This window comes from Pseudopodoces humilis, chromosome 2 (genome assembly GCF_049639895.1).
Source record: "Pseudopodoces humilis isolate 2021_Gansu_Grassland_sample_001 chromosome 2, ASM4963989v1, whole genome shotgun sequence".
Taxonomy (NCBI): domain Eukaryota; kingdom Metazoa; phylum Chordata; class Aves; order Passeriformes; family Paridae; genus Pseudopodoces; species Pseudopodoces humilis.
Window position 1 is genome coordinate 24,101,089 of NC_142201.1, and position 24,422 is coordinate 24,125,510.

General features: G+C 39.8%; 1 protein-coding gene across 6 annotated transcripts in view; it reads left to right on the plus strand.

The window, feature by feature from the left end:
* Window positions 1–24,422, plus strand: part of NAXD (NAD(P)HX dehydratase) — a 52,324-nt gene that overhangs the window by 21,005 nt on the left and 6,897 nt on the right. For 5 of the 6 annotated variants that reach the window (XM_088068868.1, XM_088068865.1, XM_005516604.3 and 2 more), the window contains 4 exons: window positions 5,373–5,481; window positions 19,171–19,221; window positions 19,303–19,407; window positions 19,765–19,885. In XM_088068868.1, coding sequence (XP_087924994.1) covers window positions 5,373–5,481; window positions 19,171–19,221; window positions 19,303–19,407; window positions 19,765–19,885 — 386 coding nt within the window. Of the gene's footprint in view, window positions 1–5,372; window positions 5,482–19,170; window positions 19,222–19,302; window positions 19,408–19,764; window positions 19,886–22,808; window positions 22,929–24,422 lie in introns of all 6 variants that reach the window. The other variant, XR_015774779.1, reaches the window with a different exon arrangement.

The following is a 24,422-nucleotide window of genomic DNA, read 5'->3' on the forward strand; positions in this document are numbered from 1 at the left end:
TTGGCATTTTCTGATGTCCAAACCACATCTCTGATTTCTAAGGTGGTACCAGCTCTGCCTTAGAGCCATGTGAAGAGCTGCAGTCTGCTGCCTCCTGTTTGTGCTGTCATTCATGCTTATCTGCTATTTCTGCAGCTCCTGGTTATACCCTTGCTGACTTGGCTTCACATTTTCTTGTTTCCATGTAAAATTTGACAAGGTTGCACCTTATCTCTTGTTCCTTTCCCTCCTACAGAAAGCAATGACAGAAACTGTCATTCATCCTGAATGGGGAAAGCTGCTGTGTTTAGGGCTTTCTATGAATATTTAAAGCTATTGCTTGGTGGCTGTTGATCATTTGGTAAAAGCTAGTCTTTGAATAAAATGCAGCAGAGAACAAACTTTGATTTCTTTGGAGAGCTGGGGATGGGAGTGATGTTTCAGGTCCTAGCTGTCAAGTGTCCCCCCCTACTCTGGGCAGTGACCAACCTAGAGCAGACTTTGAAGCAGATGGCCCCTGTCAGATATCTGTTACAAACAGCTCTACAAGATGCTTAGGAACTGTGGGTGATACTAGGGCAGTAGCCACCATCTTTGGTGTTTATTGGGGATTTTTTTCTTTTTAATGTTAAGAGTTTTTGTTTGTTTGTTTTTGGAAAGGTAATTACATCAAACTTTCCCTAAGATTAAGATCTACAGAACTGTGTTTTAGGACAATTTTTATTGTGTAATCGCAAAATACAGAAGAGTTCTGAAGAGCAAAAAGCTTAACTTAGTTCTTTCTTTCAAGCTCTTCACTTCAAGGCTGCCTCAAATGACTTCTCCCAGTCTGTTCTCATATCTAGAATTGGCCCAATCCAGGGGCAGCGCCTTGCACTCATTGAATTTCATGAGGTTAATGTGGGAAAAGTTATCTAAAGCCACTAATATTTTACAAAGAAAATTTGTCCTCACCATTTTAGAGACTCAGTGATGTTTAATTTGAAGAATCCTAGTCTGTTTTGCCATGGAAAATACTTTTCTCAATACAGTCTGTAAGCAGAGAAAAGAGGAAAAAGATAATCTTGCAAGATACTGAACACCATACCTTGGTCCTGTCTACCCAGCAGCTTCAGGGACAGCAAATGGTAAAGGTGTTGTGTCTGCCTTCCCAAGAGATCATCATCATCTCAGCCTCCCCTTACCTCTCACTAATAGCCAAGGAAAGCTGGTCAGACCCCATCTCTGGTGTCTTTTTTTCTCATGTGCCTCCATGTAACCTCCTTTGTCTGCTTGCTTTTTTGTTTAGGTCTGACTAATGGACAGTGTTGTGAAAGTTGATTCAGTGATTGCTGACATTAGCTTTAGACTCTTTTTTAACCTATGCAGCTTCACAGATATGACACAAGTTACAGAAGCTCCTTCAGTATTTCTTGTTAATTATTCTGTTGTCTTGCAGTTGTTATTTATGTGTTTACCCTGTAATGGTTCTTCAGTGTGTGCAGCCAGAGGTTTATTGGTTGCTTTGCAGACAAGTTAAGGTTTTGAGGAAGTGTTTGGGAGATTGGAAGGGTGTTGTTTAGTTGCTTGATTGAACCACCAGTGAGCTGTCATAATCTAGATTTTCATCAGAGTGGCATCTGATAACATGTCACATAGCACATGGTGATTAGCTGGAAGTAGCTGTTTTTCTTTCCCCATTTATTGCCTGATGTGGTTTGTCACTAGAATTTGAACACATCAGCCCAATGGTACTGTAGTTCACTCTCCCATGTTTGCAGGTGTTACTGCTAGGATTCAGCTTCTCAATTATTCCTATTTCATTTTTCCTATTGTGTATGTCCATGGTGCAGAGTTTGTATTTTTATATTAGGGGAAAGCCAGACTAGTACCTAAAGCCTTGCCCTATCGTTTTCCAAAAAGACTTCCTTTATTTTGGAAAATCCTAGATTTTTATTTAATCCGAGTCTCTCTCAAAGGTTTTACCTTCTTCGCAGAAATTGAAATGCTGTTTTCTTCTGACCTTAGGAGATTTTCTTCCTTCTCTTTATATTATTACTAGCTCTGCACTTTAGAGTGGGGGTACTGCATTTATGATACCTGTTTTGGAAAAGATCAAGCTGGATGTGATATGGCTCTGCACCTCTGAACCCTAACCCTAGTGATTCTTGCTTACTTGACTCATTTCTGTCGAAGCTTGAAGATCACATCTCTTTTGATCAAGGGGACGTCTTCTTTATACCTTGTACCTTTCCAGAGAGGTGTTGGGTTTTTTTAAATACAGTACTAATTTCAGTTGTGTTTTCAATGTCTTGGGCAGTGGAGGTGATAATTAAAAGGAGAGGTTTGAGATCAGGTTAGTAACCAGGCAGAGAAATTGGCATGAAGTGACAAAGGAGGTTAGCTATGTTCTTTGTGTGAGATTAGTACACCATGAACAGCTCAGGACTTGACATGATATTCTGTGCTGGTGCCTCCAAGTAGTTTTTTCCAAAGACATTTTTGTCTGGTTTTGATCCACAGGCAAACAAGAACATGCATTGACTTTTCCTGTGATGATAAACTAATTACTGCCAAGAAATACTTATTCCTCAGTACCCAGGTGCAACTATCTGTACAGGCAAATTATCCAAATGATCCTCAGCAAGGATTTTGGCCCAAGCCAGCTAGCATTTCCCAACCACTTTTTCCACTGATGAGGAACTGCCATGGTCCAGGGCCTGTGCCCGACAGGCAGGTTGAGCTTTGTCTGTTTTGAAGCCTGAGAGTGCAGAGGCCATCTGATCTCAGAGAGCTTTTCTGGGTGTGTTCAAACATCAGGTGTAGACTGGAGCTGTTAAGAGCTAGAGGAATTTCTGCCTTTGTGCTAAATCCCATGGTCAGGAACATTCAGAGTTTACCCCTGCCTGAAGAAAGCTGCTTGTTTATCACTTCTACCCTATCAGCTTTAAAATGCTACTGGTTTGATGACCACAGTTTGGAAATAAGCTGTGAGATAACACAAGAGCACTTCCAGAGCAGCTGTAGATAGAGGATATTGTTATGGTGTCTGTAGCTGCATAGCCACAGCTATTGTGAACATACAGTGTTTTGAAGTGAAGCTGGCATGATGCTGTTGTGAGACAGTATTTTTCTGCTTTCTTTATGAAGATTCAAAATCCATCAGTTACTTTACAGTATGTATTTATAGCTGATTTTGCTATGTAGTAGTCATTATCACCATTTTTAGTCTCTTGACCCTTCACATCTTGGATTGCTTCTTGATGTGACGTTGCAAAGGAGTTGAACATAATGTTTATAAAATGCTTTGAAGATGAAAAGCTCCACAGTAGGTTTTTATTATTACCAGAGGCAAAGTGTTCAGGAGTGGCTTAATATTGGACTGTTTATTTCCCAAGAGATGGCTTTGTTTTGAGAAGTGCACATTATCAGTTGAGTTTTAGACAAAATTGCCTTATTTCAATCCTGAATGTAAATAAATTGACAGACTTTTTTATGGTTAGATTATTTGCATTAGGTATTTGTAGAAGAGCAGAACATTTATGATACTACCTATGGCTCTGTCTTTAGCTTACATTTAATGAAGCTTTTTTTAATGTATTTGGCTTCTGCTATCCGAAGTATGTTGAATCCAGACATCCTTATATATCTAGAAATTGCAGTATTCTTACAAATACATGGTATATAGATATATTTATTTGAGAAATGTATATATATACATATCGAGATATATATTGCTCTTCAAAAATAAAATAAATTCGGTATGTGAACAAAGGAAAGTGGTGTGCATTCAGAAATGGTGATGGTTTGTTAGAGTTTGGTTTGCAGGCAGTTTTTCACATGTTCAACCTACCACATATTAAAAACCTGTCTTTTTTTTTTTTTTTAATAGTGCTTTAGCTATTTCTTGAATCATTTTTATTTCCAGCCTCTATGTACATCATAAGGTGATTGTACAGTGATGAATAAAAAGAAAAGTGAGCTGTTTAACAGTTCTCCAGCTGCTGCTGTTTCCAGTGAGGTAGATGAGGAGGGAGCTGCAGCGTTCAAGTGGAAGTTCAGCGTGCTAAAGCAGGGACTGATCCAGGGACAGCAGTGTCCTGCCATGGTTCTCTGTTCCCCTTGCCCTTTCAGCAGGTCATCACTCCCACCCAGCAGCCTTGTTCTGGCAGAGCTGTTTTGTGGTGTCACCTCTGGGTGTTGTGAGGCAGCTCTTGTCAGCGGAGGGGTCGCTGGGCTGCGGCCAGGCACCGCATCCCTGCGCCCTTGAGCGGGGTGCCTCGCTCCCTGCAGCTGCAAGAGCCTTGGGCTCCTGCCTGGCACTTGCAGAAATCATTGTGGAATTTGCTGATTCTGCCAGACACAACCTAAACACTTGTTCCCAAGTGCTGCATCCCATCAGGACAGCTGTCGGTTATGAAAAACATGCCGTGGCTTTGGTCTGTAATAATACAGCTTTGTTGGAATATTGCAAGCTTACAATAATCTGAGCAATACTATGAAGCAGTACCCCCTTGCTCAGCCTACAGGGAGCTTTATTCCCCTGTGCTTCAGTTAAAATGTTCATTTATTGTTGTCACTAATGTCAGAAATGGGGAGGGAGGGAGGCTAAATTTTCCCTCCATACTGTCAGTAAGGATTAACTGCAAATGCTGGGCAGTGCTTTCAAAATATCCTGACCTATTTACACAACAAAACTGATCAGAAAAAAATAAACAGTTCTGGTCAGTGGCTGAATGCTGTATTGTGGCAGCTATATTTGGCAGTGAATTTTCTCATCAGTTTTCCAATGTAGACAAAAAACAGAATGCTATAGAAATTTTAAGCATTACAAGCAGATAATGCCCATACTGAATAGCTTGTTTCTCCTGTTGCCTTTTGGGGAGAGGGGACAATTTGGCTGTAATTCAGTTGGAACAAATTCTTATGAAGCAACTGACAAAAAAGCATATGAGTAGATTTATCATTCTGCCATGTGGGGTAATAAACAATTACATCATTTCCAGCAAGCTGCAATATATACCTGTGAGGTGGTGGATCTCTCTCCAAGGTATAACCTCTGCAAAGAAGCATTAAAAAGAGAATTGTGACAGACTATAAAAATTACTGGCTTCCTGCTTGGATTTTATTTTTTTATTTTGTAACAGCTGTAGTGGATACTTGCAGTTACCTCCTCATTTTTATGTGGTATCCCCTAAAGAATGAATTGAGAGAAATTTTTCATTTTAGCTATTTGGACAACCATTTTATATTTCCTGGGTCACAGATTCTTGGTAGTTTGGAGGATAAAATTGCCTGACATTCAAGATAGGAAATACCTCTTTCTATCTTGCATCTTTATTCAGTTTCTGACAATACTAAAATGAAGCCTTTTTGAACCTCTCTCTTTTTTTGTTTTCCACACTTCCTTGTAGTGACAGTCCCAATGCTGTCCATGAGGTGGAAAAGTGGTTACCACGGCTGCACTCGGTTGTCATAGGACCTGGCTTAGGTAGAGATGAAGTTCTGCTTGAGAACACTAAGGTAATGTGCATACTGATATTTTGTCTTGTGTCTTTATGTTGAATTGTATTAACCATTCCTATATTTTACATCATTACACAAATGTTCTTGTTATGGTTGCTAAGTATCAAATTTAATAAAATATAGTTGACTGAAAATTAGTTTCTATCCATGGTCTTCATTGTTAAACTGTAACCTTCAGTCTGAATTTCAGGCACCAGTATGGTTGTTCTGATTTGCTTTTGTTTAGCTTGTGAAAGTCACTAATTAAGAAATAGGTGTTGGCATATCTAGATAAAAGGCTCTGTGTTTCCCTAGGTGCAAAGCACCAGTAGTGTAAGTACATAAATATGGATTTGAGTTCCTGATTTTTGACAGCTTGTATCAGATGCTCCAAAGAACAGGGATTGTGTCCTCTTGCAATAAGAAAAAGTACTCTTAATTATAAAATGTCGCAGATTTCTACTTTGGATAAAGAGATAATCCTATTTTCTGTCAAGCCTTAATGGAGAGCTGAAACAGGAGATCAGATAGTTTTTTAGTTTAAATAATATGTACTTAGACCATCTTCCCAATGATATTTTGTATTACTGTTAACACATCTTTGTGTGTTCGAAGTGTGTCTTGCAGACTAATGTCAATCTAATTTTGTACAATTTAATTATTTTTTTCCTGAGCAATATTACTGGATTAATCAGTGGCACTAACAAGTGGAATTAATATAATTTACAGAAATGTTGACAGTTACAGAGTAAAATCACAAAGCAGAGCAGGAAAGAGACTGGAGACCACACTCTCCAAGTGTTTAGAATACCTTGAGAACTAAGAATGGTGGTTTTGCTAGGATTTTGTTAGAGAAAGTTGCTATTGGAGATTCTTCTTTCTTTAATTTTTTTTTTGAAAGAAAATGTATATATTGACACATATATATACCTCAAATACATATGTATGATACAGAAGTACAAAACTAATAAAGAAAATAAATTTATGACAGCTGATGAAGAAATCAAGTTGTATTATAAGTGAAAAATTTGAACAGGTTTTATTATTCTTTGAAGACTTTTTTTCAGAAGTTTTTTGGGGTTTTTTTGACAGAAAAACTATTTGAGACAATGCTTTATTTTCTTGGCTAAAAAAATAAGTTTGGGGTTTTTTTTTTCCTTAAGGAAAACAACTTTAAACAAAAGAAAATAAGAATTCATTTAGAATATCTAAGATAATCATCTTTTATGTCAGAATTCCATCCAGGGTTTGTGTGCTTATCTGTACTACAGAAGTATCTGGAAGATTTCTTGATTGTATTTTTTTCTTCATTGCTAAAAATGATATTGCTTTCTTAGTGAATTACAAGCATGCTTTTACTTCAGTTTGGATGTCCTATGTCAGCTAGATTAGAGTTAAAGAAACAAACCCAGCCAATAAAGACAAGGCATTTGGAAGTTAGTTCATGCTAAAATATCAGGGCACATTCATATGAACTGTGGATCTGGCCTTGTTAATTGCGAGTCACATTAAAACTCAAGTTCTTTGTCTGCCCTGTAGTTGTGTAAGTGTTCATTAGTTACCCAGTGCTGAGGTTTTTAACCTGCCACTGGGGACAGGTGAACCCTGGCTGCCTGTCTGAGGAAGAGTGGTTCTTCTCTGTGCTGAGGGAGTGCTGAGTCTCCCTCCTGCTTCAACAGCAAATTTTAAGTGTCAAGAAAGAAACCCAGGAGATGATAGCATTGCTATTTTAAACTTTTATAGGAGGCTGGCTTGGTATAAAGTTTTCTGGTTTCCCTTTAAGCTAACTGTGGCATGTGTCGTAGGAACTCGGGGCTGGGAGGTAGGTGAGTGTCTGCTTTCTGGTCAGGGTTTTGTGTCAGTGGTAGTGATGGTCAGATATCTTCCCTCTGCCTTCTTCTGCCCCATTAAGGTGCTGAGGCATCGTGTTCTGGCATCTCTGTAAAGCTGTTTTTGTGTCAGTTCTTGTCAGTATTGTGCCAGCATATTTCCAATTAATGTGCTTCTCCAGTCATGTGTTTGGGCTGCTTCTCTCTTCTGAGCATTGAGAAATTAAGAAATTAATTACTAGTGCTGTAACCTTCAATTTCTGGTATATGGCCAAGAGACAGTGTTTTGTTGTGGAATAGCTTAAGTGCTTGTTGACCAGATGGTGCATCATCTCCAGATCAAAGAAGGCTTTGCTTCCTCAGCATCTTTACTATGTCACCTGCCTCCCTCATTCTTAACGCCTGCACTGCTCACTGTGCCATTTGAGCTCCTTTCAGCAGTCTGATTTTAAAAAACCCACCTTGTGATCAGTTTCCTTTGATTTGATTTTTTTTTCCCTTGAGCACCTTGACACTCTTTGAATACATATTTACTGGCTTCCTGCAATTTTGTGGGTTTGGCTGTAATTCTGTTTACAAGTCCTGTTACAAGAACCTGCTCCGCAAGTTATAGCCTTACTTTATAAGAAGCCACTTGTGTGGCTCTGTGCCAGAACCCTCACATGGTGTTACTAGGTTGCTTGGAGCTGATGCTCTGTTAGAGCTTTCTAGCTATGGGTTTGTGAGACCAGGAGCTGCAGCTTCAGAAAATCTCCTAAAGAAGGCATTTCTTATGTCCTGATAGCTGTACACCTGGATCTCTTGCAGATGTGGCAATTCTAGTCTTAGCCTGGTTAGACCTTCCAATTCCAAAGCAAATAAGCAGTCCAAGCAGCTTCTCTTCAAGAGAAAAGAGCAAAAACACGTTTCTGCTCTCCTTCTCAGCTCTGGAGTGTGCAGATTGAAGCATTTCTGCTCCCCATACTACTTCAAGCTTTTGAAATGCTGTTACCACATCTAATGTGAAAGTTTGCCATGATGTCAACTTTCTTGTAGGGAACATCAGGCCATCTGTTTTTTCCTTTCAGTGTCTGTGATTGATTCTGGCCAGAGATACCAGTATGCTATGTCACTGAGTTCAGCTCAGTTGGAGTGCTGCTGCTGCTGGTTTAGCCTGCCGAGAAAGACTTTTGCTATGTGGAAGCAAGGCCAAGATTCCTATGACTGTCCTCTGCTTAGAAGCAGTGCATTTTCAAAGCTGCTGGATATTCTCCTTTTTTCCCCACAGCAGCATTGTTATGTCCCTATCATATCTAGCAATCACGATTTACTTCATTCAGCTGTTGTGTGTATGTTTGCACTTCTGGCTTTACTCTGATCTCATTTGCCTTCTAGGAGAAGTTTGGAAGTAGGGAAATTTCTGCCTGTACCATCAAGAGCTGTTTCTTGGGTATGTGAGAGAACCAGGTTCATATGCTGCAGGGTGATGCAGCTTCCGAGAGGACTTTGTTAAAAATGCAGTGTTCCTGCATAACCTCCTGGGCAGAAAGCAGGCGGTGCTGCCTAATGCTCCAGATGTTCTGCATTCTGCTGACACCTTGCAGGCTATGTCCTTCAAGTTTCCATCCTCTTGTCATCTCTGTTCCTCTATTTCTTCTGCCTTTGAGGCCAGATGGGCTGATACAGGATTGCTGGGGGAGTAGCAGTTACTGTCAGGATCCCTCATATAAGTGTTCATCCTTATGAAGAGCCCTCTCCTTATCTGAACTCTTCCACATTGGAATCTTCCTTGCTTGTCCCTGGGTTCCTTGCCTCTCTCCTTGAAGTGACAACACCAAGTCCTGGACTCTGGTCTTCCAGATTTCCTATGTCTTGCTTAAGTCAGAATGCTGTTTTCAGCAGAGCATGCTTGCTTTCCTCCTGCAGGAGATAGGTAATGATTGATGGCAAGAACAGCTCAGTGTCATTCAGATTAGATGATAAAATTGACTGAGTTCTCAAACCATATGCTTGTTCCTCTTGGTCAATTCTCAGTCTTTGTCTTAGCTTCCAGAACATGTCAGGAATACCAGCCTGGGTTTTCTTTTGGCTGAGGCCCTGCCTAGTTGCCATTTGTGCCTGTTGCTGTTTTTCTTCTCTCAGCCCCCTTGCCCTGCAGCACATCCCTCAACCAGTCATTTGCCCTTAAAGATCTCTGCTATCTCTTGGGATGTAAATTTCAGAATCTCATTTTCCACCCCTTGTGACATCATCTTAAGGTTGTGTTAAAATGTCTTGGCTGTAGTTAACATCTAGATGGTGAGAGAGGTTTGGGCCCTTGTCACGGATCATCTCTATCAGGTGTGCCCAGAGAGAACCCTTTTGACATTTTCAGATTCAGTTCCACCTTGACTGAGGCATCAGCCTTTCTGCATTTGTTCAGTTGGATTAATTTCCCCATTTCAAGCCTTGTGCATTCAGGATTTAGGTAAGACTTCACAGCCGTAATAAGGTGTGAGAGTGAGACCAGGTGCTTCACTGCACTATCTGCACTAGTTTTTTAGCAAGATCAATAAAACTGCAGAGTTCAGGGCCACCTGTTGTTACCACATAGATGTGTTAGAGTTGAATCTGTCACTGTGGGTCTTAAAAATGATCTTCCTCTTTATATCTAAGTACATCTCAGTTCTAGTTGTACCACAGGAGTAAGACAGCATCCCAGAAGCATCCCAGGTGAATGTTGCAGGTGACAGATCAGTATTGCCTGTAGTACCTACCAATACGAACCAACAGAATGTGTTATTGTTTGGAGTCACTGCTCATGGCAACTCAAATCAGCAGAAGAATTATTTTCTGGAAACTTCATTCTTTAGTGTGTGTCATGTGCATTTGCTTCCTCCCTGTTTATATCCTTTGGAGGTTCTTGCTGTGGGGGTTCAGCAGTTCATAAGGAACTGAAGTAGCAGCAAGGATATGCCTCTTTCTCTTCTCAGCCCGCAGCTAGGAGGAGGTGAGGAATCTTGTGTTTGGGGTGCTGCAAGGGCAAAATCCAGTGGCATATATGTGTGTGCTGTCAGCCTTCACCCAAGGCCCAGCATTGATGCATATCACGAAGAGAATCCAGTGAAAAAATGATCTCTAGTTAGCCAAGCTTCATTGCTTTAAAAAGGCCTGATGAGACTCAGAATTTGTGGATGTTGTCACCTAAGGTGGTGCAGTTGCTGGGTTAGGATGGAGGTCTTTGTGGTGATGTTACTGGTGTGCATAAAGCTTGGGAACTCCATCTCAAGGCAGAGATAGCCTCTTGGGTGTGCCAAGAAACTACTGCTGCTTGTGCTAAGAACTGTTAGTATTCTGTGGCTTCCTCACAGATGTCTTGATTAGAAAAATAGTGTTTGAATATATGCTAACAGTACCTTAAATACAGGTTTATGCAGCTTGCAAACAGAATTTATTTCTAATATGTGTAATGGATCTTGATGGAAGTAATTTACAGTGAAGTGGGTTATTTAGTTGCTTTCTGCATGTAGGCTTATATTGTTTAACTTGATTTTGATACTCAAAAGCATTTGTAAGCAAAACACTGGTATTAGATATATTTTCAACTTTTTCTGAGCTCGTTCAGCTAGAAACCCTAAAAAGAAATTGGCAGTGATAAATTCAGTTCATTAAGTTCATTTTAAGTTTATGTTTATTTAAGACAAAGTGCCAAGAGCTGACCATGAATATCTTAAGCCAAATCTGTTTAACATAATCAGATATAAATTGGAAACCTTGTAGAGTTTTCATTGTGAGTGCAAGCATTCAGCATGAGAGCATGAGAAAAATTACTGCTTTTATTTATTCTGATGTAGATATTTATACTTTGGATTGCAATAAAAAGGATTAATACTTAAAAGTGGAATTTTCATTTGTTTAGGGCTGAAATGTGTATATATAAATGTAGCTTCTCACTGGTCTCTGGTTGACCATGATTTTGGGGGAGCATAGGCAAAAAGGAGTGCTCTGGATTTTTTCATAACTAGGACAGTATTTCAGAGGCTTTTTCTTTTTGTGTTCAGGCATTACTTTAGCTTATGCCACTTTAGGAATTTAGCATGTGATTGAAGCTGATATCAAGAAACTGTTAGTTGCAGTTTTCCTCCATGCTTAAGGCAAGTGATCTAATTTGAATTCAAAGAAGGAATTACTCACAAATGAGTAATTATTTTTTTTTGTTATGTAGACAAGAACAGTTTTGATTAGCTGCTATCTCCAGTGTCTTCAGCTTTGTTAATTGTAACAGCTTCTAACATATCCCAAAGCACTTAATGAGCCTAGTGGTGTAGGGGGTTCTCTTTAGAGTCCTTATCACACTCTGCCTGGCTTAAGTGAAATATTTTGCTGTGCACCTGAAAGTCTGTGTTGGAAAACAGGGCCTAGCGTGTGGTACTGCAGTTAAAAGACAAAAGGCCAGCATAAATTGAATGGAGCATAAACCATGAGATGAAGAACCTATTTGTTCCAGAGGAGGGATATTCATCTCTGTTATGTGACTCTTCACTTACAAGTGGTGGTCATTCCTTGATTCCTTGAGGATTGAGGGATTAGTGGAGCGAATAATGAATTAGCGGTAGGATTGTGTACATAAATACATAAAATAAAACTCGGGCAATAATGCTAGTTAAAGGTGATTTATATATAGATCTTGTCCACAAATAGAGATTTTCATTGTCTTTGCTGAATTGTGAAAGGAGAATGAGGCTTTGGATCAGGTTGCAGGAATTAATAAAAGCACTTTTAAGAGACAGCTGTATGTTTTAACCAGTGAGTCAAGAAAAAGCCTAAAACCAGTTTTGAAATTTCTGAAAATACGGCTCTAATGGGAAGAATCTCAAACAGTAGAACTCCATTCTTAATATTTTTCAAACTTCTTGCATCAAATAGAATATATTAAGGGAAGCTTCTCCCCCCTGCCAGCTATGACTGTAGCCTTGAGCACAGCCTGTGCCTGGGATATTTGCCTGCTTCTAGCTGTGCAAGATTACAAACTCCTGCTTGCCAAGCCCGTTTTCCAGGCATCTCCACCAGAGAGCTGCAGCCTGACCTCTATTGCAGCTGAGTCCCTGCTAACTCTGCATTTATCCAGACTTGAAGCAAGCAAGGCAAAAATGCTTCCTAGGGCTTTCAGTGCCTATTTGTAGGAATCGATTTGCAGCGTGTTGGGGTGGAACTTATTTGTTCCTCCCGGTCACCTTGGGGAGGAGGATGTGTGGAAATGCTTCTAGCTGCAGCATTTACAGGAAAATTTTGGCTCTTTTTTCCTTTTATCTCTCTGTTTCAGACAAAGCCGTGGATTCGGGATTGCTGGATGAAAACAGCATCCATGCAGAAAATACAAGCAATTTTGGGTGGCATTTCAACAGCAGTTTCTGATCCTAGATTTCAGGAGAGGGTTCTTTGTAAAAGGGATTGGCATTCCCGATGCCAGGTTATGCACATTTGCATGTCTTTACCAAACCAGAGTGTGTAATTACATACCATTTGCAGTGGAGTGCACTTTCAGTGGGCTGAAGGCACTGCTTCCTAAAGTGTATGGATGCCATTTTGGTCAATACTGTCCATTATTGTGGCATGTTAAGGCTTGAATTTCTTTACGAGAACATGAATGAGACTTTTCCCAAGAGTGGGTCAAGACATGACTCTTAAAGGGACTGAGGAAATCCAGTGTTTTTTGCTGGTGTCAAGTAAAGCAATCTTTCCTTTGCTAGGTAGAAAAATGGCAATGTGAAAATTAATTACTGTTGTAATAGACGGATAGATGTTGCTTTATGTATTCTGCTAATCTGGTTTTCTGTTCATTTCATTAAAATTCAGTCTTATAATTAAATGACTGGCTCTAATTTCCTGATTCTTCCCTTTGTAAACACCAAATGCCAAAGTTTTGTGTAGCTGAACTAGCTCATGAGGAAGAATATAACTAGTGATATAACCACTAATATATTAAAAGTCACTGCAGGCATTCTTCTGCTAATCCACATTTAATTAAGAAAGCTGAAAAGTATATCTCAGGTGTGACAAACCTACATAATTTTTTTTTCTGTGGATCTGTGGAGAACCACCTTTTGTGCTGTTGCATGTGGGCAGCATAAATAGGATGGATGTTATTGCTGGCTTGTGGACTTGGGTGGAGAAGTCCAAGACTGCAGAGTTTCTCTCCAAGAGGCTGTGGGTACTGACTGAGGGAGCATCACCTGTTTTCTGCCCCTGGGGCCTCAGGGTGGCTGTTCTGTCAGGACTTCCATGGCTGAGAAATAGAATTAAGGAATCCTTTGCTTGTACTTTGGAGCTCCACAGCAATTTAATCCTCCCTCAAATGTTCTCCACATGGCTGTTTCTTACAGCCAGTGGCTCACCTCAGCCCCATTCCCTTTTCCATAGTACTTGTGGAAGCATGCAGGAGTCCTGGATGTCCATGTTAGAATAGCACAGGTGAATCTTGTGTTTCACAGCACAGCTGCAGGCTATCAAATGGTTAAATCATACCATGCTTTTCTGCATTACTGTGTTCTCTTTCAGCAGTATCCTGTCCATTTGTTCCTTCAGGCTTCTCCCTCCTGCAGTCCTTTCCAGCCTGAATAGTTTTGCTTCTGTGTGTTTCAGGTTTTTTGGGGGGGAAGTGTGGTGGTTGGTGTTTTGGTTTTGTTTCAGTGGTTTTGCTTTTTTTGTGTTTCAGCTTCGTTTTTTGGATTTCTTTTAAAGATTGGAATTTGGGTTTGGGAATCTGTTTTAAAACTCCCATGTGAAAATTGGGATAGGAAACAGATTTCTGCTACAATGAATGCATTGCATTTAAGGGAACAGTTTCCATGATAATTTAAAAAAAATAATTAAAGCGCAATAGTTTTTCATCCTTGCTTTGTAAATTTTTGTAATTACAGGAAAGAGTTACCTTTCCTCAGACAGACCAGTGGTTTCTACTTTGGTAGACACAAGTTCTTTTTCAGTTCTTACTGAGTAGGTTGCTTGCGTAGAAGTCCTGAATAATGAGTCAAAGAAAAAGGTTTTTTTAGGAAATTGTGTATTTCAAGAGTAGAGTAGGAGTAGATTCAGGTTAATTTTACCCTCTCTGGCTTTCTTCCTCTCAACCACCACTACCAAAAACTGCACTGACTGAATTGCTATTTTGGGCAATTCTAAATGTCAAGTATTTGGTGCTGCTAACAAATGATGATAACTGTGAGGGAATTTGTCCCATAGAACATCTTCGTGGGATGTGTGAATCACAGGTAATTTCCTCTTCGGCTTAATGAGCATAGAAGCTACAGATTTGGTGTTGTTATTAGGAGAGGAAATCCTGTTACAGATTTGTTCTAGCACAAGTACTGCAGTCCTGCATTGCAGTTAATCATCACTGGTTTTAATTAGAGGGGGTTGACACCCCTTTTCCTTTTCTCACGCAAACGTTGAATCACTGTTTAGCCAGCTGATACAAAGAGGAATATCTCTAGCAAGAGATTGCCCAAACCCCATTATTAAGACTCAGTATAAAAGGTAAGACACTGAATTTTGGCCCTGGCTGTGAATTGCAGAGGAAGGATCCAAATTTCAGTCCTTGATATCTTAGCTACACAGTGTGGCTGTAGATCATAAGGTTGGGTGAGAACAGTGTATCATCCTCTTCTTCTCATCACTGTCCTCTCTGCTTTGTGACTCATGCCAAGGTTTCCTCGTGAGTCCAGTGCTTCCCTTTTGGATGTCCTGGAGGGCTTAGGGATCAGCTGAAGGAAGTGCTCCTGCCTTGCTCCAGGCTGAGCCACCACTGTTGTAGTATAATAATACATTCTGTGCACAGAAAGTTTGTCCACTTGGATATCCTGGAGTTAGAATCTTCAAAATCTTAATATTCAAAATGCTGTTTGAAGTGAAGGGGCGATGTCTTGGACTTATCATTGATATCTCTATGTGTTGCTGTTCACTTGTCATTGGTGTTTTGATTTCAGCTTTTATCTTAGTGACATTTCCTAATACTTTTAATTGTCAATGTTCTCTTCTAAATCCTTTCCCATAGAAATAACTGTTACATTGGATAAAACTGAACAGATGGTTTCTGCTCTTACATGGAATTCTATCAGGAACTGTTAAATAGGTTTTGGTGTGAAAGCAGAGTTAGTCTGAGCTGTTTTAACAGGGCAATTAACAATGAAGATTCTTCTCTATCTACAGGTATTAACCAAAAAAGTCCATGTCAAATACCAAAGTACAAATACAGCTGAAAATTGACTTCTGCTTCCAGGAAAAAAATACTGCATAGATGATGTTGCCATTATTGCCATAAACTCCTCTTAATGAAAATATTTTAAGTTTGGGGTTTTTTTCCTAATACAGTATTTGCAGAAACAGAGTGCTTAAAAGCAGGTTTCATCTCACCTAATTCTTGGTATCTAAAAATAAAAGAGTAAAGTTTCTCTGCACCCCCTGTGACAGCTGAGGAGAGACAGATATGTCTGTTGGCTCTTCATCCCGCCCTGAATGAGGTGTCTGAGCTGCATGGGATGAACTGCTCTCCAATAGTCCTGTCCACAAGCAGTGGGAAACAGGGGTTCTCCCATGAATGTTGTGTCCTTCAAACGTGTGGCTGTCTTAGGGCGTTTCCCTGATCTTTACTGGTTTATTTCAGTTTTGAAATCACCCCTTCCCTCTCCAGAACTTCCTCTCTGAGGTTCCTTGTCTATCTTCAAGCAGTTTCTGTCTGGGTTTAAGGAAGGAAGAGGAAAGGAAAATGATTGGGCTAGGGGCTTTGTTTGTTTTTTATTGTCTGTTTTTTTAATAAAAAATGAACTTTCGCAATAAGACAAACAACTTTATATCCCCTGATTATTTGTTTTATAAGGAGAGGAAGAACAAGCAAAGATCATTCAGTATGTTAGATTAGAAACTGACACCTCAGAGACTTGGTACACAATAAAAGTTGCTTGCCCAGGAGGTTTTACTTAGCAAGGTGAAATTTCTCTTTAGAGTAGAGGTCAAATGTTTCAGGATTGCAAAGGGTGTGCTAGAGAGGTAGGAACTCAAAACACGATTAGGAAAAAAATGCCTCATTTCTCTGAAGTGTACCAGTGATCTGGCCTTCCAGATGCTGTTTAGCTGTAGGTACACTTTGTAACTTCCACTTTTTTTAATCTTATATATACATTATTTTGGTATACCATGGATCTTCAGGATTGCTTATTTCGGAGAGAGCAAGAGATTCCAGTAGCCAAGATGGCAATTACGAGGAAACAAGAAAAGGGGCCCAACGATAACTGCCAAACTTCAGCTGTTTTGGGAACAGAACTTTGGCAAAATTCCTTTCCTGGATTGCTTATAAGGCATTTAAGAGAATAGTTCAGAAGGATAAGGACTCCTGAGATCTGGTGTCTTCCATCAGACTTCCTTACTGACTGTGTTGGGGAAATCTTTAGTTTTAGAAAATCAAGTGTCATGAAAGACTGGCTTACTGAAGTTGACATACTAGAATAAACTGGTGATTCATATTAGTGGGAAGTGGAGCAGTAATCATTTTAAGAGTGCGGAAGGAGTTTGGTGAAGCTGCTAATGTACAAAAATATTCTGATTATAAAGAGTTAGAAAACCAGGTTGCAGTAAAAGGTATTTGTACCTTCAAAGACTGGGGGAGGATGATCTTGCTGAGGTCTGGGTCTCAGAGCCCTATGATAGCTAATCAGAAGAACTTAGTAAAGTTCAAAAATAATTGGGCTGTTGGATCTATAACATTCATTTATACAAGGAAAATACAAACAGCAAAATACAAAATCTGGCTGGTAGATCGACAGCCTTGTTTTATTGTTACAAAGTGAGCCGAGTTAAACGTAATTGTAAATGAACTTAACACAGCAGGGGCAAAGCAGTGCAGCTTCTGTGAAGAAAAACTGAGCTGTGCACATCTGTGCAGATTAACATGAATGAATTAAGAAATTACTCTCTCATACATTTCTTAAAAGCCTTGAAAGTAAGGAGCTCTGGTTTTGAGAATGACACACTTAATTCTAGGTGTGCTTTAAGACTCCTCACACAGCTGTTAAGTATAGTTACTAATTAATTTGATTAATTTAGCAGTAGCTGAACAGTATGAGTTGTGTAAAACTTTTGATTGGTTCAGAATTATTCAAGTAGCTGAGTGTAAGAGAAGACTCTGTGGTGTTCCCTAGGGATCTCAGAGGAGGTGGGCACCTGGCAGTCTGACACAGCCCAGGTTGTGCAAGCCTGTATAGGAAAGGTCTCTGTTCTCCAGTAGCTTCTACTGTAGCCACAGCTGGGTGTTGAGACAAGTCCTCACACAAGTCTCACACTTCCAAACTGCAAACAGTTCCCGACAAAGAAAATAGAATGGAAGTATTTTCCACTGGCATTGGAAAAATCAGAGTCAGGTTGTAATGTTTGTGAGGATATGTGTAGGTCATATGTAATAATTTACAGGGAGCAAGGTGGGTGGTGTTTATTTTGACCACTGTACAAGAAAAGAGGGATGTTTACTCTCCTGAACGTTAATTAAAAATTGCTTCCTTATTCCTTACCTCATTGTCTTGCTAACCTGTGAAGCTCAGTGCCATATGATAGCTAATCTGAAGAGCTTAATAACATTCAAAAGTAATTAAACTTTTGGATGGATACCATCCTCTGTTATCTAATACAGGAAGAAGATAAAACCTCCAGAAACCTTCAAAGATGAGTTGCTAATAACCAACACTGAAAAAACCTTGACTGTTGGTCACTGCTCATTAAAAAACTCGAGGATCAGTCATTGCTGCTGCTGAATTAGGAGAGAGAACAAGGGCAGACAGTCTGCTCAGAGATACTGCTTGCTGAAAAAAAACACTTTTACAAATGGTCTATTGTCTGGGCCACCTTGGTTTTGCTTTCAAAGCATAAAACCTCCAGAACCACAGATGGAATGATGTCATGCATACTGCTTGTCTCAGATGTTTGTTTGTATATAAACTAATACTACAGTGTAACTGTCAGCAGCAAAACAACTGAAGCTAGTATTACAGTTATTGGTTGATTTCTATCAAGACAGTACACACTGGGATTTTTGGCTTTTTTTAATTGAAGATGTATGTTTACTATGTGTGATTTGTGTTGGCATTACAGGACTCCTACAGAGGCAGAGTGAGATTGCTTGTTTGTTTGCTTACTGTGGTGGGTTGACCCTGGCTCTGGCTGAATGCTGGATGCCCATCAAAGCTTCTCTATCACTCCCCTCCTCAGCTGGACAAGGGAAAGAAAATACACCAAGAGACTCATGGGTTAAGATAAAGACAGGAGAGATAATTCACCAGTTACTGTTATATTGAAGTATGCACGGAAGACTCAACTTGGGGAAATTAATCGAGTTTTATAACAAATCAGAGTAGGATAATGAGAAATAAAACTAAATGGTAAAATACCTTCCCCCCACCTCTCCCTTCTCCCCAAGCTTATTTTAATTCCAAAATTGTTCATTTCCATGCTCTCAGTGGTGCAGGAGGTCGAAATGGGTGCTCTGGTCTGTTCATCACATATTGTCTGCTCTTTCCTCCTTGGGGGAAGGACTCCACGTTCTTCCCCTGTTCCACCATGGGGTCCTTCTGACAAGAGACAGTCCTCCACAGACTTCTCCAGTGGACTTCCCAGGGACTGCAGTTCTTCACAAACTGCTCCAACATGGGTCCTTCCCACTGGGATGCAGTCCTTCAACAGCAGAGTGCTCCAGTGCAAGCTCCTCTCTCCATGGGGCCACAGGTCCTGTACTTTACATTAGTTTGCAGAATATAACAGATTTTTTTTCTATCACTTTGTAAAAGCAACTTACATGGTCAGATTCATTGTATGAATTTGGTTTGGATCTTACAAGATCTAAATTAACAAGCATCTTAAAAGTATCTCCGTTTTTTTGCAGGGTATTATAGAGAAATCGAAGGTGAAAGGAATACCTATCATTATTGATGCAGTAAGTATTTTCTTGATTTCATTCAGTAGCTTAGCATTTAAGAATCTCTTCAGTAAATGTTTTTCTTACTGTGTTTTGCAGGATGGACTGTGGCTCATTTCCCAGCAGCCTTCTCTTATTCAAGGCTACCAGCGAGCTATTCTTACTCCAAACTATATGGAGTTCAGTAGACTGTATGAAGCCATGGTGAGCTGTTTGCCTTTTTGGTATTCAAGTATGTGCAAGTTTAGTCTTTTTGTTCTTGAAAATAAGTAACTTATTACTGGTTTAAGTATTATGTGCTGTTTCTTGTATGTGAGAGAAACACTCTCTGGGTTTTTATTCCATGGGATAATTGCCACAGCAGTGCTTATTCTTTAAATGAGCTCTTCTTTAAAGAAGGCCTGCTCTCATGCATTTTTTAACATTGCAGTGGGTATAGAGAAAAAAATACATGGAGACTGATGATGTTGCCTTCCCTGCCCCCCCCCCCCCCATGCATGTGTTAGAATATGTTGTTCTAGTAGCAAAACATGTACTGTGTATGGAATTCTTGTGTTGTAGCTTAGAGACCCCGTAGACAGTAGTGATCATCATGGATGTGTATTAAGACTCAGCCAAGCCATGGGGAATTTGACAGTTGTGCAAAAGGGAGAAAGAGATCTTATTTCAGATGGAGAGAAGGGTAAGTGAAGCCTTCTGCTTTCAGCAGTGTGATTGTTCTGTTCTGTTTGCTTTCATAGTCCACTAGAATGTATAGCAATTGGCTGTGTCCCCTGAAGGTTGGAGGGATTGCTGCCTTTGCAGATCAACTTTACATGACTGTGTAAATTGATATTTTAAGAGTGCAATTAAATATATTTGCTGAAAAAAAGTTGCTGATTTTATTTCACATTTATAGATGTTGTATTTTACATTACATGGGTATTGAGAAATTAATTAATTAATCTTTGTGAACTGCTGGGAAGTTCTTTGCTGAGGTGGTTTATATAAGTGCAGCTGTCTTTCATAAATTGATACAAAATAAAACTGTTAGCTCATGATGCATCAGTGTGTTGTGAGAAGTGAAGATGTCTTGAGGCTCATGCCCTGCTCAGTTCCTTGGTGCTGCAGATTAGCATGTACGTACATGACTTTACAGCAGCCCTGAGAAATTAAAAAATTAACTCTAGATTGCCATTGCAAGAGTCCCATACCAATATGGTTTAAAGTGTACTTAATAAAATTGGCTACTTGTCTGATGCTTTTTATACTGATCATTTACTGTGATCAGTATAAAATTAATTCATGAGTGCCTTCGTCACTTTTTTCCTGCATGGTCTTATTTCACATACATAACAAGCAGCAGCTCTGCTTTTAATTACTTGAACTGCTAATCTCTGATAAATGTTTATGCTGCTTCAGAACTGTTTTGTATATACAGTCAGTTTTTCATTATTGGGAGCCATGGAAATCTTTTATAACAGAAAAGCAGATGTAATATGACAACTGGTTTGTGCAGAGCCACCTTCCACACACCCCCTTAGTGCAGGTACTCTAGCAGGCTGTGCAACAAGTGGGACCTGCAAGCAATATGGTTACAACTGTGTGGAAAAGGACCTTCCTCAGGTAGTACCCAGCTTTCCCCACAGGAAATCTGTTGTCATATTTGCACCCGGAGCAGACACTCTGGTTACACTTGATTTGTAACCTCAGACAGTCAGGCCAAGCTTAAGGGTGGATGGGCTCTGCTGGAGGATAAAAGGTCTTGACTCCAGTTTATGCCAGCTAGAGAGCTTTAGAGCACTGTAGTTGTCTTCTTCCTCTACTTTTATGTCAGCAATATTCTTTTTATACAGGATTATTGCTTTTTAAATGAACATTGGGAAGACTGGGTGAGCACTTGAGATTGAGTACTTAATCTAGTATATGTCTGTTCTCCTTGAACTGTTACCCTTGAGATGTGTATCTCCACACCTGCTGGAGAGACTGGACAGGTCTCCAATGTCTCTTGTCATTGACAGGATTAAAAAAAAAACAGGAAACAAGTGAAGTTCTTTCCAGTTTCAATTTTGAATGTTCATATGTGGCACAAGTTCATGTATGTCTTGTGTGCTTTTGGGGTTTTTTAATTGGTTTCATTTTTTTCCCCCACCTTGTTATTTGTCTCTGTTGTGTTCTGGTGTTTTCTTCTATTAGTGAAGTGGCTTTTGTTTTGAAATAAAAACAGCTCTGTGCCTTTATAGCAGGTGATTGATGTCCAGATACAGGCTCCTTTCTTGTTCTTACCTTGGTGCTATCACTGATGCTTTGTTGGATTTCAGGCATTACAGGCAGCATTGCTGAGCTAAGAAAGCAGGTTATGCTGTCTGTTACAAGAACTGTTTTTAGAGTTTGCATGACCTTGAAGAAGGTTCTTGAGAATTTTGCAGAAATTATAGACATCAGCTTTCTTTTAACAACAATGTTCTTTGGGTCTGGTCTGCTGGTCATTTTTTTAAAAGCTTCTCAAATGCAAACTTATGTTGAGAAAGGAGATCCTACTGTGGTCTGAGCCAAACATGGAATATGTTGTCAAGTCACTGACCTTGAATTCTTTCCCAGGTTTTTTTCTTATTTTTCATCTGTCTCTTCTTTTGATCTGGTGTCTTTTTTTTTCAGCTAAGACTACATACATGAGGGAAATCCAAGGTTATTGGATCGGGCCATTGTCCACTGAGCACAATGAAACATTATGAAAAGATCTGTGTACTCCTCTTGCCTTTTATTTATCATATCATCCATGCGTAGTGCTTAAGCCCTACCTACTAGGCATTTCCTGCTTGACCTCCTGTGTTCAGCATACTGACACTGTAGTTTGCATGTATTACTTCTAAACTTTCTCCTTCAGGAAAATACTGCATGCGTGCTTTCCAGGGAAAAAAAAAAAATAAAGAGAAAAGTAAGTCTCAGTGCTCTCCAGGAAAACCAGACATTGAGAAATTGCAAACTTAACCCTGTAACTTTAGTGTTTTATGTTTAGTTGTTGAGGAAGGAGGGCTTTTTGAAGATGCCAAATTTTGCAGCAGTGAACACTGTGTTTGTGAATGCTTTATAGCTTAGAGTGATTGTAGTGGATATTTTCAGAGTACTTTTATTCATGAGTCTGTAGGAAATGCAGTAGACAGTTTACTTCTGTTACCTGAAGACAGAAAGGGTTACCAGGTGATTTTGTGCCAGGTATTGCTGAAGAATTACTCCCAGCAAAAAGCTTTGTAATTCTGAATAATTTGACAAATTCTGATTGGAAGCTGAAGTTTAATAAATTCAAAATAAGATTTAGATAAATTAACTAGCACAGCAACATACCTGAAACTTTGCTAGATTCACAAACTTTGAAGTGTCTGGATGCCTCTAAAGCTTGTTTTCACAGATCAGACTAGTTGGTGCAGGTGATTTCTTATGGCCTCAAAGTCACATACTGGCCTCTGTGAAAGCAGTAGCAGTCCCCTGGTATGAAGGAGGTTTTTTTTAAAATTTGTCTCCATTTCAGTAGTGAGCCGCCAACTGGCCTGTAAACATAACCACCAGGATTTTAAATTAAGTTTATATACTCTTTTTCTCTTTCCTTTTGCAATTTCACATTATAGCTTGGTCTACAGTTGTTGATTCCGTGCTCTACAAAGATGAGCTTCACCATGCTCTTGGTAGGTGATATCAGTGCCATCACTGACCAGGGTAGGAATGAGTACTCAGCCTATGGGTAAAAGGTAAGTCAGCTTTTATTCACTATGACACAGCTCTCTGAGGTTATCCTTTTATTATTCTTTGGAGAACTGGTCAATAATAAAGTGTGGTTATACCAGCCTTAGTTCCTAACATGTTTAAAATTTGGTTAGGTCCTTGAATTGAAGTATTTGGATTTTGTTTTTTAAACAAGATAGTGGGTTTTCTGTGTTTGACCCTCCTCTCTCACAAAAGGCAGGCTCTGTGGGAGCCATCCCACTACTGCCTGGGACTACTTTTACCTGGAACCAGTAGCCAGATTTGGTTTCTCTCCAGTTGCTCAGCTGAACCTATGGTCAAAAGAAGTAAGGAAGCATGCAAGGCAGAATACTGAGTACTGGCTATGGGGTAAAAAGCCAACTCTTGCCTTAAGTCCCCAAGCAGAAGTGCTAATTCCAGCCATTCATCTCCCCACATGGGTGGAAAGGAAGCTGTTCAGTGCTTGTCACTGCCTGGCTCACTCACAGCTGCTGAGCAAATCTCACCCAGATTCACAACTGAGAGGCAGCACCTTTGTCTCCAGTCCTGCTTCTGCAGAATGAGCAAAGTGGGGAGGTGATGGTTCCTGTCCCCTGTGCTGTCTCTGGCACGTGCAGCCCAGCGAGTTTCTCCCTGGCACTGTTCACCTGGCTCCTGTGCCTGTCCAACAAAACTAATGGAAAATTTGGGTCATTTTCATCTCAAATTGCCTGCTTTATCTCGCACTCAAGGACTTACCTAAGTTTTAAAAGTGTGATTAGGGAATAAAAAAGTATAAGCACCCTTTATATAAAAGCCAACTTACATTTTCCACATCAGTTGAGTTGTTTCTCTAGCCAGAGTCATTAAACCTGGTTTCTCTGTCTGTATGCACTCTGAGACATTCCTGGGAATCCATGATCTCCAGCTATGTGCTTTTGTGAACTAACTTGCAAAAGGAAAAAGATAAATTCCTTATTAGTTTAAATACATGCTAGGTCAGAGGTGTATATTGGTAAGAAATTTTACTAAAAATCTGATAGTGGTCTAAATCTTGCATTGATGTGGCAAAATGGTCCTTGGTAGCTGCATTATTTGCATAGAAAATGGAAATCTTAAGCCTTTTAATTAAGCTGGAGTGTGTTTGTTGTGTGGAGTGGCTGTTAGCTGATAAATCCAGTTGGTTCATATTAGAATGGTCATGTTTCATACATGGATTCCTGACCACATTAGGGTGAGTGTAATACTCTTCCTCTGTAAGAGGAAAACAAGTGCAAGGAATTTGTTCAGGATGTCTGAGATGCAGGAGGTACATTTAAATCTCCAGCCTTTTGGTTTGCAGTCTCAATAAATGTGATATTTCACATAGGCTCTTCAACCTTCTTGACCATCATCAGAACAACTAAACTGTCCCATATTTCACATCCTGTGCTCTAAATGCAAAAGTAAAAGCCACCCCAGAGATTGATGTATTTTTTTACTACTGAGTGAATGTGGTGAATCAGGAACAAGCAGACACA